Source organism: Electrona antarctica, assembly GCF_951216825.1.
Source record: "Electrona antarctica genome assembly, chromosome: 1".
In the NCBI taxonomy this organism is placed as follows: domain Eukaryota; kingdom Metazoa; phylum Chordata; class Actinopteri; order Myctophiformes; family Myctophidae; genus Electrona; species Electrona antarctica.
Genome location: NC_136806.1, coordinates 14,262,998 through 14,280,577, shown reverse-complemented (window position 1 = coordinate 14,280,577; position 17,580 = coordinate 14,262,998). Strand labels below are relative to the sequence as shown.

Sequence of the window (17,580 nt, the reverse complement as noted above, 5' to 3'; positions counted from 1 at the left end):
AGTCTGTCCCCGTTACAATGCGCTAGACCCCTGGGAGATGGAGTCTGTCCCCGTTACAATGCACTAGACCCCTGGGAGATGGAGTCTGTCCCTGTTACAATGCGCTAGACCCCTGGGAGATGGAGTCTGTCCCCGTTACAATGCGCTAGACCCCTGGGAGATGGAGTCTGTCCCCGTTACAATGCGCTAGTCCCCTGGGAGATGGAGTCTGTCCCTGTTACAATGTGCTAGACCCCTGGGAGATGGAGTCTGTCCCCGTTACAATGCGCTAGACCCCTGGGAGATGGAGTCTGTCCCCGTTACAATGTGCTAGACCCTTGCGAGATGGAGTCTGTCCCCGTTACAATGCGCTAGACCCCTAGGAGATGGAGTTTGTCCCCGTTACAATGCGCTAGACCCCTGGGAGATGGAGTCTGTCCCCGTTACAATGCGCTAGACCCCTGGGAGATGGAGTCTGTCCCCGTTACAATGCGCTAGACCCCTGGGAGATGGAGTCTGTCCCCGTTACAATGTGCTAGTCCCCTGGGAGATGGAGTCTGTCCCCGTTACAATGCGCTAGACCCCTGGGAGATGGAGTCTGTCCCCGTTACAATGCGCTAGACCCCTGGGAGATGGAGTCTGTCCCCGTTACAATGCGCTAGACCCCTGGGAGATGGAGTCTGTCCCAGTTACAATGCGCTAGACCCCTGGGAGATGGAGTCTGTCCCCGTTACAATGCGCTAGACCCCTGGGAGATGGAGTCTGTCCCTGTTACAATGCGCTAGTCCCCTGGGAGATGGAGTCTGTCCCCGTTACAATGCGCTAGACCCCTGGGAGATGGAGTCTGTCCCCGTTACAGTGCGCTAGACCCCTGGGAGATGGAGTCTGTCCCCGTTACAATGCGCTAGACCCCTGGGAGATGGAGTCTGTCCCCGTTACAATGCGCTAGACCCCCTGGGAGATGGATTGAGGTGGAGCGCCACACCTACCATCAGCTCCCACTACTTACCGCACGACTTGCCTCACCCAAGCCGTGCTACTCATATGCTGAGTTGGCGGCGCCCAGGATCGAACCCATGACCTTGTGGTCCAGAGGCGAGAACTCTACCCATAACCCATGACCTTGTGGTCCAGAGGCGAGAGCTCTACCCATAACCCATGACCTTGTGGTCCAGAGGCGAGAGCTCTACCCATAACCCATGACCTTGTGGTCCAGAGGCGAGAGCTCTACCCAGACATGAACAGCATTCATTTATAAAAAAAAAAAAGTTTCTGCCCGACAGCGACGATCTAAGGCTTATTAGTTAGGGATCCTTTTGTCAAAAAAAGAAAACAAAGGGCCTTTCTGTGTGGATTTTGCATGTTCTCCCCGTGTCCCCTAGGGTAGATACCCTCACAAAAACATGCCGTAATCCTGGTCTCTAAACTAACTCCCCCTGGCCAGCCGGGGCGCCTGATGGAGGGGAAAGGAACTGGTCGGAATAACGTGTTCCTTCCATGTCCAGCCGGGGAAACTCTCCCCTGTCAGGTGAAAAGAAGCAGCTTGGACTCCTCATGCATAGAAGGAAGCATGAGGTCAGTCCGTTGCCCCCCCCAGGTTGGCAGAGGAAGTGTAGCACCCAGGATTACATTAGATAATTGACACTGGGTGAAAGAATGGGTTACAAAATTGTGGGATAAAACATTAAAAAAAAAAAAATGTGGTGGGTGGTCTTTCTTCTTCTTCTTCAGCTGGCGCTGCAGAAGGAGCAGTGCAGCCCTCCCGTCAGGTCGCTGACGGCGCCCTCCCGCGCCAGGCCGCTCAGCAGCGCCCTCTCTCTGTCCACGTCGTGCATGGTCTGCCGCAGCATGGCCGCCATGGGCTGCCGGTCGTAGTAGTGCAGCGGCGCCCCCCGCTGGGAGAGGTTGTAGCCGAAGCCCGCCAGGCTGACCTCGTCGCACAGCAGGCTGGCCAGGTTGAGCGCCGTGGCGCCCAGCGTGGGCACGTTCTGGAAAAGAGCACGCCATTTAGAGCGGTGGTTCCCAGTGGTGGAAAGTAACTAAGTACTTTGACTTAAGTACTGTACTTAAGTACCATTTTGGGGTATTTGTACTTTACTTGAGTATTTCCAATTTCTAGTACTTTTACTTCTACTCCACTACATCTCGGAGCCAACATTTTTACTTTTACTCCACTACAATTATTTGAAAACCTTAATTACTAGTTACTTTGGAGATTTTAATTTTGATTAGAAAACATACATTAACACTTTAATCGAGTTATTTAATCCATTACATTCATGCGCCCATTCGATTTATAAACACGGACCCCTTTTCCGGACGGACCGGCAGAAGTTGTTGATGTGTGTGTAGCAGCTAACAATAGCCACACCACTCTAGAGTCGAGGTAAGAATAAATCTATTGAGACTAGCGACTGGACCGCGGAGCGTCGTCTAACACAGGATCTTTTTTCATAATTAGACGGGATGATTTAGATCTTTTCGTTTTCGTTTTCATCAGCTAAACAGGGGAGGGAGTTTTTCGATGACGTCTCACTCTTGCGCGTCACCGAGGATTGCCCAACAGGCGCTCCCAGGCTGTGGAGCCATGCAATCCGTTCTCATGTCAATAAACTTTGTCTTTTGGACAATACTTTGTCCTGGGCGTCGGGCGTTACTAATAGAAAGGACAAAGAACTTCGTCCTGGGCGATGGGAGTGTTAACCACTTCAACCCTATACATTTCAGCCATTTGAAAATAGCCGATCAGGGCCCACCGAAGCTCACAATGCGCCGCAACGCAATGCATTGTGAGCTTGTAGATCGGCTATTTTCAATAGATTTTGTACACATTTTGAACTTGTGAAATGGCACATTCTGCACAATGAGTACTTTTACTTTTAGTACTTTAAGTACATTTTGATGCCGATACTTTTGTACTTTTACTCAAGTACATTTTCAATTCCGTACTTTTACTTGTAACAAAGTAGTTCTAAATTGAAGTATTGATACTTTTACTTAAAACAATTGAGTACTTTTTCATGTCAAGGAAACCCCCCTGTTTACCCCCGCGGACCCCCCGTTTACCCCCGTGGACCCCCCATTTGAAGAGATATGCCAGGGACCCCCATAAGAGGAGATTTGTATGGCTCTAGCAGTGATTCTCAAGCCGTTTTATTTCAAGGATCCCCAGTTTGACGTGCATTCGTCTCCGGTCCCCCCATTTAATGGCATTTCTATCTCTGGGACCCCAATTTATATTGTAAACTCAATGTTAATTTAACTCTGAGAGTGTACAAATGGAACAAATTTGGTTACATTTGTTCAGTTTTTCTTTCACACACCCACTGCCCAGATCGTCTTTTGACGTATTTTTTGCCGTGCGACGGAAGTAAATAGGATTAAAAACAGAAGAGAAAAGTCAGCGCGCTTATGATGTCTATCTGACATCTAACTAAATGATCCTTATGATGTCTATCTGACATCTAACTAAATACTTATGATGTCTATCTGACATCTAACTAAATACTTATGATGTCTATCTGACATCTAACTAAATACTTATGATGTCTATCTGACATCTAACTAAATGCTTATGATGTCTATCTGACATCTAACTAAATTATGTTCTTATGATGTCTATCTAACATCTAACTAAATGATCCTCATGATGTCTATCTGACATCTAACTAAATACTTATGATGTCTATCTGACATCTAACTAAATACTTATGATGTCTATCTGACATCTAACTAAATGCTTATGATGTCTATCTGACATCTAACTAAATGATGTTCTTATGATGTCTATCTGACATCTAACTAAATGATCCTCATGATGTCTATCTGACATCTAACTAAATGATCCTTATGATGTCTATCTGACATCTAACTAAATGATCCTTATGATGTCTATCTGACATCTAACTAAATGATTATGATGTCTATCTGACATCTAACTAAATGATCCTAATGATGTCTATCTGACATCTAACTAAATGATTATGATGTCTATCTGACATCTAACTAAATGATGTTCTTATGATGTCTATCTGACATCTAACTAAATGATCCTTATGATGTCTATCTGACATCTAACTAAATGATCCTTATGATGTCTATCTGACATCTAACTAAATGATGTTCTTATGATGTCTATCTGACATCTAACTAAATGCTTATGATGTCTATCTGACATCTAACTAAATGATCCTTATGATGTCTATCTGACATCTAACTAAATGATCCTTATGATGTCTATCTGACATCTAACTAAATGCTTATGATGTCTATCTGACATCTAACTAAATGATGTTCTTATGATGTCTATCTGACATCTAACTAAATGATCCTTATGATGTCTATCTGACATCTAACTAAATGCTTATGATGTCTATCTGACATCTAACTAAATGATCCTTATGATGTCTATCTGACATCTAACTAAATGATTATGATGTCTATCTGACATCTAACTAAATGATGTTCTTATGATGTCTATCTGACATCTAACTAAATGATCCTTATGATGTCTATCTGACATCTAACTAAATGCTTATGATGTCTATCTGACATCTAACTAAATGATCCTTATGATGTCTATCTGACATCTAACTAAATGATGTTCTTATGATGTCTATCTGACATCTAACTAAATGATGTTCTTATGATGTCTATCTGACATCTAACTAAATGATCCTCATGATGTCTATCTGACATCTAACTAAATGATCCTTATGATGTCTATCTGACATCTAACTAAATGCTTATGATGTCTATCTGACATCTAACTAAATGCTTATGATGTCTATCTGACATCTAACTAAATTATGTTCTTATGATGTCTATCTAACATCTAACTAAATGATCCTCATGATGTCTATCTGACATCTAACTAAATACTTATGATGTCTATCTGACATCTAACTAAATACTTATGATGTCTATCTGACATCTAACTAAATGCTTATGATGTCTATCTGACATCTAACTAAATGATGTTCTTATGATGTCTATCTGACATCTAACTAAATGATCCTCATGATGTCTATCTGACATCTAACTAAATGATTATGATGTCTATCTGACATCTAACTAAATGATCCTTATGATGTCTATCTGACATCTAACTAAATGATTATGATGTCTATCTGACATCTAACTAAATGATCCTTATGATGTCTATCTGACATCTAACTAAATGATTATGATGTCTATCTGACATCTAACTAAATGATGTTCTTATGATGTCTATCTGACATCTAACTAAATGATCCTTATGATGTCTATCTGACATCTAACTAAATGATCCTTATGATGTCTATCTGACATCTAACTAAATGATGTTCTTATGATGTCTATCTGACATCTAACTAAATGCTTATGATGTCTATCTGACATCTAACTAAATGATCCTTATGATGTCTATCTGACATCTAACTAAATGATCCTTATGATGTCTATCTGACATCTAACTAAATGATCCTTATGATGTCTATCTGACATCTAACTAAATGCCTAAATGGTAAATTGTAAAATGACCTGGTCCCAGCCCCACAGGCGGAACTTTGGCGGGGGGAACTGTAGCAGGTCCACGGACGTCTCCCTGATCACCTCCAGGTTCAGAATGCGGATCTTCTTGGGATCCAGCGGGAGCTGCTCTGGAACCTTCTGCCAGAAGAAGAGCCAGTCCCACAGGGGCTGAGAGAGAGATGGACGGACAGACAGACAGACCATTAAGAAGAGCCAGTCCCACAGGGGCTGAGAGAGAGACGGACGGACATACAGACCATTAGAGCCAGTCCCACAGGGGCTGAGAGAGAGATGGACGGACAGACAGACAGACCATTAGAGCCAGTCCCACAGGGGCTGAGAGAGAGATGGACGGACAGACAGACCATTAAGAAGAGCCAGTCCCACAGGGGCTGAGAGAGATGGACGGACAGACAGACCATTAAGAAGAGCCAGTCCCACAGGGGCTGAGAGAGAGACGGACGGACATACAGACCATTAGAGCCAGTCCCACAGGGGCTGAGAGAGAGACGGACGGACAGACAGACAGACCATTACGAAGAGCCAGTCCCACAGGGGCTGAGAGAGAGATGGACGGACAGACCGACCATTACGAAGAGCCAGTCCCACAGGGGCTGAGAGAGAGACGGACGGACATACAGACCATTAGAGCCAGTCCCACAGGGGCTGAGAGAGAGACGGACGGACAGACAGACAGACCATTACGAAGAGCCAGTCCCACAGGGGCTGAGAGAGAGATGGACGGACAGACAGACCATTAAGAAGAGCCAGTCCCACAGGGGCTGAGAGAGAGACGGACGGACATACAGACCATTAGAGCCAGTCCCACAGGGGCTGAGAGAGAGATGGACAGACAGACAGACCATTAAGAAGAGCCAGTCCCACAGGGGCTGAGAGAGAGATGGACGGACAGACAGACCATTAGAGCCAGTCCCACAGGGGCTGAGAGAGATGGACGGACAGACAGACAGACCATTAAGAAGAGCCAGTCCCACAGGGGCTGAGAGAGAGATGGACAGACAGACAGACAGACCATTAAGAAGAGCCAGTCCCACAGGGGCTGAGAGAGATGGACGGACAGACAGACAGACCATTAAGAAGAGCCAGTCCCACAGGGGCTGAGAGAGAGATGGACGGACAGACAGACCATTAGAGCCAGTCCCACAGGGGCTGAGAGAGATGGACGGACAGACAGACAGACCATTAAGAAGAGCCAGTCCCACAGGGGCTGAGAGAGAGATGGACAGACAGACAGACAGACAGACCATTAAGAAGAGCCAGTCCCACAGGGGCTGAGAGAGATGGACGGACAGACAGACAGACCATTAAGAAGAGCCAGTCCCACAGGGGCTGAGAGAGAGACGGACAGACAGACAGACCATTGTAATTTAGTTCATGAATCCATCCGCCACTGTTATGGACTACGTGGCCCAGGGACATGCACACATAGACATCAAAGGGGGCTTCAGCTCCTGCCCTTTTACCCGTCTGTAAAACAACTGCCCTTCCAAACCACGAATGCAGCATTTACTATATATGGTGAAAGAAATGCAAATGCCCTCCCTCTCCTTTCCATGCCATGCCGGAAGGCAGCGTTCAGGAGAATTGCTTTTTTCCTAAGTCTCCTGAACTTGAACGCAGCATTTTGCGTTGAACAAATTTGTTTAGAAATCCATGTCGTGTACACCGCATCTCCACTAGCTATAGAGTGCTGGGTTGTGTCGCGCTGCGACGCGTTGTGAGCTTGTAGATCTTCTATTTTTGTCCAAAAAGTGCCCTCTTACGGGATTTCATCCCCTGCCTCTCTAACACTCTCTACACGTCCCTGACGTGGCCGGTTAAGGCTTCCGCGTGCGGTTAGGGTTAGGGAATAGGCTAAGTATGGGGTTAGGGTTAGGGTTAGGGTTAGGGAATAGGCTAAGTATGGGGCTAACACTACACAACAGGGTTAGGGTTAGGGTTAGGGAATAGGCTAAGTATGGGGCTAACACTACACAACAGGGTTAGGGTTAGGGAATAGGCTAAGTATGGGGCTAACACTACACAACAGGGTTAGGGTTAGGGTTAGGGTTAGGGAATAGGCTAAGTATGGGGCTAACACTACACAACAGGGTTAGGGTTAGGGAATAGGCTAAGTATGGGGCTAACACTACACAACAGGGTTAGGGTTAGGGTTAGGGAATAGGCTAAGTATGGGGCTAACACTACACAACAGGGTTAGGGTTAGGGAATAGGCTAAGTATGGGGCTAACACTACACAACAGTGACAGTGGTTAGGGTTAGGGAATAGGCTAAGTATGGGGCTAACACTACACAACAGTGACAGTGGTTCTCAACACACATGATTTTGTGGGGGGTCCCCATGTGACTCGGACTCAGTGAAGACTTTTAGGATATTTTGAATACCTCTAAAATAAAAGACCATTACTGCATCAACAGTAACCAACGAAACTATACGACTAAACCAGGGGTTCTCAACCCAAATTATTTTAGGGGGTCCCCAAATTATAAAAAAAAATAAAAAATAAAAAGGGGTTTTTTTTTATTTTATTTTCACGATTTTTCTAAAATAGCAGACCTACAAGCTCGTAGCGCGCCACTCGGTGGCGCGCTATGAGCTTGTAGATCTGCTATTTTTCAATAGCTAAATTATAACAATGCTTAAAACACCAAAAGGGGTTCCCGCCCAAAATGGGTTAAGGTTATTGTAGCAGTCAATTTATATTGGGGGTCGGGAGGGGGCGGGGCGGGGGTCCCGAGACATTGCCAAAGCATTTCCGGGGGTCCCCGGCCAAAAACGTTGAGAACCCCTGGACTAAACGACAGATAGTGAGAACACAGCAAAAAGACAATAGAAGCACAATTGTAAGCGAACTAAGGTTATCATAAAATCAAACGATATAAGTCTGGATTTAACCCATTTTGGGCGGGAACCCCTTTTGGTGTTAGCATTATGTTATGCCTTAGCTATTGAAAAATAGCAGATCTACAAGCTCATAGCGCGCCACCGAGTGGCGCGCTACGAGCTTGTAGGTCTGCTATTTTTGAAAAATCGAAGAACCACTGACATAGAAACATAGCTTTTTCAGAAAACTGTCAGGATGTAGAAGACATTTTTAGAATCTGATCTCAGGTCAAAATGGGTTTAAAAACGTCAATGGAGGGGGAGGTTCTGATGGAGTAGGGGATGGTGTTCCACAGCCTAGGGGGGAGGGGGGGTTCTGATGGAGTAGGGGATGGTGTTCCACAGCCTAGGGGGGAGGGGGAGGTTCTGATGGAGTAGGGGATGGTGTTCCACAGCCTAGGGGGGAGGGGGGGTTCTGATGGAGTAGGGGACAGTGTTCCACAGCCTAGGGGGGGAGGGGGAGGTTCTGATGGAGTAGGGGACGGTGTTCCACAGCCTAGGGGGGGAGGGGGGGTTCTGATGGAGTAGGGGATGGTGTTCCACAGCCTAGGGGGGGAGGGGAGGTTCTGATGGAGTAGGGGATGGTGTTCCACAGCCTAGGGGGGAGGGGGGGTTCTGATGGAGTAGGGGATGGTGTTCCACAGCCTAGGGGGGAGGGGGAGGTTCTGATGGAGTAGGGGATGGTGTTCCACAGCCTAGGGGGGAGGGGGGGTTCTGATGGAGTAGGGGATGGTGTTCCACAGCCTAGGGGGGAGGGGGAGGTTCTGATGGAGTAGGGGATGGTGTTCCACAGCCTAGGGGGGAGGGGGGGTTCTGATGGAGTAGGGGATGGTGTTCCACAGCCTAGGGGGGAGGGGGAGGTTCTGATGGAGTAGGGGATGGTGTTCCACAGCCTAGGGGGGAGGGGGAGGTTCTGATGGAGTAGGGGATGGTGTTCCACAGCCTAGGGGGGAGGGGGAGGTTCTGATGGAGTAGGGGATGGTGTTCCACAGCCTAGGGGGGAGGGGGAGGTTCTGATGGAGTAGGGGACGGTGTTCCACAGCCTAGGGGGGGAGGGGAGGTTCTGATGGAGTAGGGGACGGTGTTCCACAGCCTAGGGGGGAGGGGGGGTTCTGATGGAGTAGGGGATGGTGTTCCACAGCCTAGGGGGGAGGGGGAGGTTCTGATGGAGTAGGGGATGGTGTTCCACAGCCTAGGGGGGAGGGGGAGGTTCTGATGGAGTAGGGGATGGTGTTCCACAGCCTAGGGGGGGAGGGGGGGTTCTGATGGAGTAGGGGATGGTGTTCCACAGCCTAGGGGGGAGGGGGGGTTCTGATGGAGTAGGGGATGGTGTTCCACAGCCTAGGGGGGAGGGGGAGGTTCTGATGGAGTAGGGGATGGTGTTCCACAGCCTAGGGGGGAGGGGGGGTTCTGATGGAGTAGGGGATGGTGTTCCACAGCCTAGGGGGGAGGGGAGGTTCTGATGGAGTAGGGGATGGTGTTCCACAGCCTAGGGGGGAGGGGGGGTTCTGATGGAGTAGGGGATGGTGTTCCACAGCCTAGGTGGGGAGGGGGGGTTCTGATGGAGTAGGGGATGGTGTTCCACAGCCTAGGTGGGGAGGGGGGGTTCTGATGGAGTAGGGGATGGTGTTCCACAGCCTAGGTGGGGAGGGGGGGTTCTGATGGAGTAGGGGATGGTGTTCCACAGTCTAGGTGGGGAGGGGGTTCTGATGGAGTAGGGGATGGTGTTCCACAGCCTAGGGGGGAGGGGGGGTTCTGATGGAGTAGGGGATGGTGTTCCACAGCCTAGGGGGGAGGGGGGGTTCTGATGGAGTAGGGGATGGTGTTCCACAGCCTAGGGGGGAGGGGGGGTTCTGATGGAGTAGGGGATGGTGTTCCACAGTCTAGGGGGGGAGGGGGAGGTTCTGATGGAGGAGGGGATGGTGTTCCACAGCCTAGGTGGGGAGGGGGTTCTGATGGAGTAGGGGACAGTGTTCCACAGCCTAGGGGGGGAGGGGGAGGTTCTGATGGAGTAGGGGACGGTGTTCCACAGCCTAGGGGGGGAGGGGGGGTTCTGATGGAGTAGGGGATGGTGTTCCACAGCCTAGGGGGGGAGGGGAGGTTCTGATGGAGTAGGGGATGGTGTTCCACAGCCTAGGGGGGGAGGGGGAGGTTCTGATGGAGTAGGGGATGGTGTTCCACAGCCTAGGGGGGAGGGGGGGTTCTGATGGAGTAGGGGATGGTGTTCCACAGCCTAGGGGGGGAGGGGGAGGTTCTGATGGAGTAGGGGATGGTGTTCCACAGCCTAGGGGGGAGGGGGGGTTCTGATGGAGTAGGGGATGGTGTTCCACAGTCTAGGGGGGGAGGGGGAGGTTCTGATGGAGTAGGGGATGGTGTTCCACAGTCTAGGGGGGGAGGGGGAGGTTCTGATGGAGTAGGGGATGGTGTTCCACAGCCTAGGTGGGGAGGGGGTTCTGATGGAGTAGGGGATGGTGTTCCACAGTCTAGGGGGGGAGGGGGAGGTTCTGATGGAGTAGGGGATGGTGTTCCACAGCCTAGGTGGGGAGGGGGTTCTGATGGAGTAGGGGACAGTGTTCCACAGCCTAGGGGGGGAGGGGGAGGTTCTGATGGAGTAGGGGACGGTGTTCCACAGCCTAGGGGGGGAGGGGGGGTTCTGATGGAGTAGGGGATGGTGTTCCACAGCCTAGGGGGGGAGGGGGAGGTTCTGATGGAGTAGGGGACGGTGTTCCACAGCCTAGGGGGGGAGGGGAGGTTCTGATGGAGTAGGGGATGGTGTTCCACAGCCTAGGGGGGGGAGGGGAGGTTCTGATGGAGTAGGGGACGGTGTTCCACAGCCTAGGGGGGGAGGGGAGGTTCTGATGGAGTAGGGGATGGTGTTCCACAGCCTAGGGGGGGAGGGGGAGGTTCTGATGGAGTAGGGGATGGTGTTCCACAGCCTAGGGGGGGAGGGGGAGGTTCTGATGGAGTAGGGGATGGTGTTCCACAGCCTAGGGGGGAGGGGGGGTTCTGATGGAGTAGGGGATGGTGTTCCACAGCCTAGGGGGGGAGGGGGAGGTTCTGATGGAGTAGGGGATAGTGTTCCACAGCCTAGGGGCTGCGACCCAAAAGGCACGGTCGCCTCTAAGCCTCAACTTGGTTGTCGGGACATCTAGAAGCTCAAGGTCTGTGGATCTGAATATAAGAGAGACGCAAAAAAATGTGAAATAGCCGATCTACAATGCCTCGCGCAACGAGGCGTTATGAGCTTGTAGATTAGCTATTTTCACAATATATATCTGTGGAACCGAGTCAAACTAAATATAATGCCTCAACTGCAACATTCCAGGGTGGAAAACTTTAATTGCCCGGGGTTATTTAATCCATTAAATTATAGTTAAATTAAGGGTTATTTAATCCATTACATTATAGTTAAGTTAAGGGTTATTTAATCCATTACATTATAGTGCCCAGTCGATTTATAAACAGGGACCACTTTTACAGACAGACCGGATGTTGTTCCGGATGTGGCTGTAGCAGCTAGATGTAGCCAAACCACTCTAGAGCCGATCGACAACAACGGGAGGTAAGAATAAATCTATCGCGACTAGCGACTGGACAGCGGAGGGCCGTCTAATTAGACGGGATGATTGATGTAGAGATTTAGAGTTATTAACGTTTTAAGATTTCCGTTGTCGTTGGCTAAACAGGGGAGGAACATTTTCGCTGACGTCTCACTGTTGCGCAACATCGAGGATTGCACAACAAGGATCAAACTTTGTCTTGGGCGTCGGGCGTTACTAATAGAAAGGACAAAGAACTTCGTCCTGGGCGATGGGGGTGTTCAAATATTATTGGGCGGGTGGGGGGCGGGACTGGGGCTTACTTACTGGCCTACTTACTACACCTATACAGCGCTTAGCAGGTCACACAATGGACCATTGATCCAGTCATCCAGCCAGGGTTGTCCCTTTGGCATGGACCATTGATCCAGCCAGGGTTGTCCCTTTGGCTACAGGAAGACAATAGAACATTTGTCATGAAACAAAGGCTCACTCTATCTATCTACTCCCTAGCAGCTGGGACTCCTTGCATTCCTGGCCCTATCTGAGCACAATTAGGCCCTGTGCTGTTCTCACTTCTCAGCTCCCGAGTTTTAGCAAAAACAATCGATCGATCACTAAGACCGAATAATTGCAAATGGCGACTTGAGAGCACTCGCACACATAACAGTGCAGGGATGGCGCAGAATACTTTGATAATATTTGGAATTCGTCAATATCACGTCAGTATAACCATTTTAGACCCTCTATACTTAGTAAAAGGGGACTGAGTGTCACTGTACTTGGTGCGTTCTGTTTCGACTTACACCAAATGTCTTAAAAAAAAAAGCAGATATAGCCTACAAGCACACAACAACGTGGCGCGTTGTCGTGAGCCTGTAGACCTGCTATTTTTTTGGGTGAATATTCCACCAGAATAGGGAAGTGTGTAAAGTTATTTTAAATCTGTCCTAATGACCCTTTTAGGAGTGACATCGAATTTTTAAAAATGACTTCTAAATCATGACAGTTTTCTGAAATACCTCATGTTTCTATATGTCAGTGGTGCTCAATATTTCATGTCAAGGACCCCAAAAATTATATGTACTTGGCCGCCGACCCCCATCTGCAAATATGATGTTCCAGGGACCTCCCAGAAGCAAAGATTTGAGTTAAAACGACCTACAAGCTCGTAGCGCGGCACTCGGTGCCGCGCTACGAGCTTGTAGATCTGGTATTTTTCAATAGCTAAATAGTATAACATAGTGCTTAAAACACCAAAAGGGGTTCCCGCCCCAAAATGGGATAATGGACACGGACATTCGCTCGGGACATTATTGTATGTAAGTGGGAAATACTTTCACATGTACGTACTATGACGCAAGATTCTAAACATTAACCCTGTCATTCAGGGGTGCCGTGTTGGATGACAAAAAAACGTTTGAGAACCACTGAGTCGAACAGTACGAAGACCTGTCTACCTGAACCACTGAGTCTAACAGTACAAAGACCTGTCTACCTGAACCACTGAGTCTATCAGTACAAAGACCTGTCTACCTGAACCACTGAGTCTATCAGTACAAAGACCTGTCTACCTGAACCACTGAGTCTAACAGTACGAAGACCTGTCTACCTGAACCACTGAGTATATCAGTACAAAGACCTGTCTACCTGAACCACTGAGTCTATCAGTACGAAGACCTGTCTACCTGAACCACTGAGTATATCAGTACAAAGACCTGTCTACCTGAACCACTGAGTCTATCAGTACGAAGACCTGTCTATTTTGAGATGAAAAGGTCAATATTATTCCAGAGTGGTCCAATAAATACGTTTAAGACGATCGAGGGCTCATCATGTCGTGTCTCTCTCTCTCTCTCTGTGTGTGTGTGTGTGGGGGGGGGGGGGGGGGGGGACCGAAAGAGTGCTAGACTTCCACGTAGAACAGCGTGTGACCGAAAGAGTGCTAGACTTCCACGTAGAACAGTGTGTGACCGAGAGAGTGCCATAGTCTTCAGTGCAGCCAGGATTTTGTTGTAATGCGTCCCATAACTATAAAGTGCGTTTTGGGACGCAAAACGCACCCTATTTACATCACTGAGATAGCAACACACAACACAGTAGCACACACGCACGCATGCATGCGCGCACGCACACACGCACGCATGCGCGCACGCACGCACGCACACACAGGGAGCCGCATGTACTCCACTCACCACAGCGTGTCTGTTGACGATGGCAGAGATCCAGCTGAGGTCAACGGCCTTATAGACCACGGCCACGAACAGGGCGCGGGGGTCCGTGTCGGGCCACTGGTGGGGTGTGCCCTCTGGGTAACTCATCCTGATGCTGGTCCTGTTGCCCACGTCCACGCTGAACTCCCCCAGAGGACCGCTGTTCAACCTGGGGAAACAGTGAACCCATGATTCAGGAGGACAAGCACCCCTTTTGGATGTTTATTTTCCAAGTTGCTCCTTTACACCTGACAGGGGGGAGTTTCTCTTGTTGGACGTAGTGCGTGGAAGGAACACGTTATTAATTTCCACCCAGTTCCTTTCCCCTCCATCAGGCGCCCAATCAGGCGCTCAAAACGTTTGAGCTTGTAGATCGGCTATTTTTGCTATATTCTAATTGAAATCTTGATTTTTTTTTGTTATTTTTTAATTGGAATCCTGAAAAGTAACCTTTTTATTGAATTTCAAATGCATTTAGTTATAGTTATATTAACTTTATGAACTGTTAACATAACTACATTTAATTGGATACAAAAAGACAATAACATTTTAAGTAGTAGTCATTAAGTAGTAGTCATTAAGTACTAGTCATAATTAAAGCATGTTTGGAATTGTAAATCAATACTATATCAGTATTCTGATATTAACATGTGGGCCACATTAAGTGAAGGTGGGGGCCGCATGTGGCCCCGGGCCACCAGTTGCCCACCCCTGCCATAGACCATTATGGTTGTATCCAGAATGAAAACATTCTCTGAGGTAAACGAGTTAGTGTGCATTCCCCATAATAGCTTATAGCCACTATACTGTTTTAGTTATTACATCACTTAATATGCACTATTGCCTGTATTCTTATTGGACAAATATAAAAAGATACTCCTATGGAAAGGATATATTATTTAATAGTTCGATAAATTCAAAGTTTCAACACCAAAGTAGTAGTAGTTGTGTAGTAGTAGTAGTAGTAGTAGTAGTAGTAGTAGTAGTAGTAGTAGTAGTAGTAGTAGTAGTAGTAGTAGTAGTAGTAGTAGTAGTAGTAGTTGTTGTTGTTGTTGTTGTTGTTGTTGTTGTTGTTGTTGTTGTTGTTGTTGTTGTGAATAATTAGCAAACTGGACATTTGGACTGAATGTTTCCTTTATCCTCGTGTTGGGCTTCTGTTTTCGCCAAAGTTTTTATTTGTGTTGTTTATTTCAACACGTTGTACTTCACGGGTTCACGTTCCACAGCCGTCTGCCTTGACTTCTGTGTGCGCTGACTGCGGTGGGCGGGGCGGTGGGCGGGCACAGCCTAAACTGGCTCCTTCTGTGTGCGCTGACTGCGGTGGGCGGGGCGGTGGGCGGGCACAGCCTAAACTGGCTCCTTCTGTGTGTGCTGACTGCGGTGGGCGGGGCGGTGGGCGGGCACAGCCTAAACTGGCTCCTTCTGTGTGCGCTGACTGCGGTGGGCGGGGCGGTGGGCGGGCACAGCCTAAACTGGCTCCTTCTGTGTGTGCTGACTGGGGTGGGCGGGGCGGTGGGCGGGCACAGCCTAAACTGGCTCCTTTCTGTGTGCGCTGACTGCGGTGGGCGGGCACAGCCTAAACTGGCTCCTTTCTGTGTGCGCTGACTGCGGTGCGCTGACTGCGGTGGGCTGACTGCGGTGCGCTGACTGCGGTGGGCGGGGCGGTGGGCGGTGGGCGGGGCACAGCCTAAACTGGCTCCTTTCCAAGAGAAGGAGCAGCGGCTCTGCGTCGGGTCTCTCTCGCGGCTCCAAGTGAAGTCTATCCCCTATCTCTAAGGGAGAGGCGTGACTGAACCCCTATCTCTAAGGGAGAGGCCGTGACTGAACCCCTATCTCTAAGGGAGAGGCCGTGACTGAACCCCTATCTCTAAGGGAGAGGCCGTGACTGAACCCCTATCTCTAAGAGAGAGGCCGTGACTGAACCCCTATCTCTAAGAGAGAGGCCGTGACTGAACCCCTATATCTAAGGGAGAGGCTGTGACTGAACCCCTATCTCTAAGGGAGAGGCCGTGACTGAACCCCTATCTCTAAGGGAGAGGCCGTGACTGAACCCCTATCTCTAAGGGAGAGGCCGTGACTGAACCCCTATCTCTAAGGGAGAGGCCTTGACTGAACCCCTATCTCTAAGGGAGAGGCCGTGACTGAACCCCTATCTCTAAGGGAGAGGCCGTGACTGAACCCCTATCTCTAAGGGAGAGGCCTTGACTGAACCCCTATCTCTAAGGGAGAGGCCGTGACTGAACCCCTATCTCTAAGGGAGAGGCCGTGACTGAACCCCTATCTCTAAGGGAGAGGCGTGACTGAACCCCTATCTCTAAGAGAGAGGCGTGACTGAACCCCTATCTCTAAGGGAGAGGCCGTGACTGAACCCCTATCTCTAAGGGAGAGGCCGTGACTTCTGGCGCCGCCTGCACCCGGCGGCGGCGGCCCGTCACCGCCAGAGCGTCCTCACTCGGAATGCGACGCGCTGGGGGACTTTGTCTGCCTGAGGACGGACCTGACCTGACCTCACGACGTCTGGGGTTTGCCAATATCGATATCGTGATATGTAAGGGAAAATATCTGGCTAGGTGGTCATTGTCGGGAGATCAATCAATTCACAGACGAGGCGAAGCCGACCACCAGCGGGGATCGAACCCAGGACCTTCTAGCTGTGAGGCGACAGCACTACCGACTGTGCCATCGTGCCCCTCAATATTTCATCCTTTCCTTCCTTATCGCATCGTCCTCCCAATATGGTGATATTGATTAGTTAGTACTATAAGACGTCCCCAGACATCATGGGCTTCCTACGCAGGTAATTCTAAAGAGGTGTGGGAACACGTTGGGCACAGAGAGTGTGAAGAGGTGTGGGAACGCGTTGGGCACAGAGAGGGTGTGGGAACGCGTTGGGCACAGAGAGGTGTGGGAACGCGTTGGGCACAGAGAGTGTGAAGAGGTGTGGGAACGCGTTGGGCACAGAGAGTGTGTGTGGGAACGCGTTGGGCACAGAGAGTGTGTGTGGGAACGCGTTGGGCACAGAGAGTGTGTGTGGGAACGCGTTGGGCACAGAGAGTGTGTGTGGGAACGCGTTGGGCACAGAGAGTGTGTGTGGGAACGCGTTGGGCACAGAGAGTGTGAAGTGGTGAACTTTGAGCTGACCTGATGACGGTGTCGAAGCGGTCAATAAGTGGACCCAGCTCCAGACCTCTCAGGATGCCTCCGTTTCCCATCACCACACAGCGCTGGCATTCCTGCTTTGTGTCCAGTTGAGGCGTGGAGTCCGAGTCTGGCAGCTGGACAAGGAATCAATCACAGAATAACCAATTATTAATAATAATTAACTGTACCTCATTGTTATCAGGATGTACTGTATCTGTCAGATTCCATTCCGATTTGCCTCGGTACACTACACCACTACACCACTACACCACTACACCAGTGGTTCCACATC

General features: G+C 49.2%; 1 protein-coding gene across 1 annotated transcript in view; it reads right to left on the bottom strand.

Annotated features, from left to right (window-relative positions):
• Positions 1-1,706: 1,706 nt before the first annotated feature.
• st3gal5 (ST3 beta-galactoside alpha-2,3-sialyltransferase 5) overlaps positions 1,707-17,580 on the bottom strand; it is a gene marked incomplete at its 3' end in the record, with an annotated part of 57,654 nt that continues 41,780 nt past the window's right edge. Inside the window, exons 5-8 of the mRNA XM_079492702.1 lie at positions 17,289-17,422; positions 14,130-14,316; positions 5,500-5,658; positions 1,707-1,967 (exon numbers count right to left, since the gene is read on the bottom strand). Coding sequence (XP_079348828.1) covers positions 1,707-1,967; positions 5,500-5,658; positions 14,130-14,316; positions 17,289-17,422 — 741 coding nt within the window. The remainder of the gene's footprint in view (positions 1,968-5,499; positions 5,659-14,129; positions 14,317-17,288; positions 17,423-17,580) is intronic.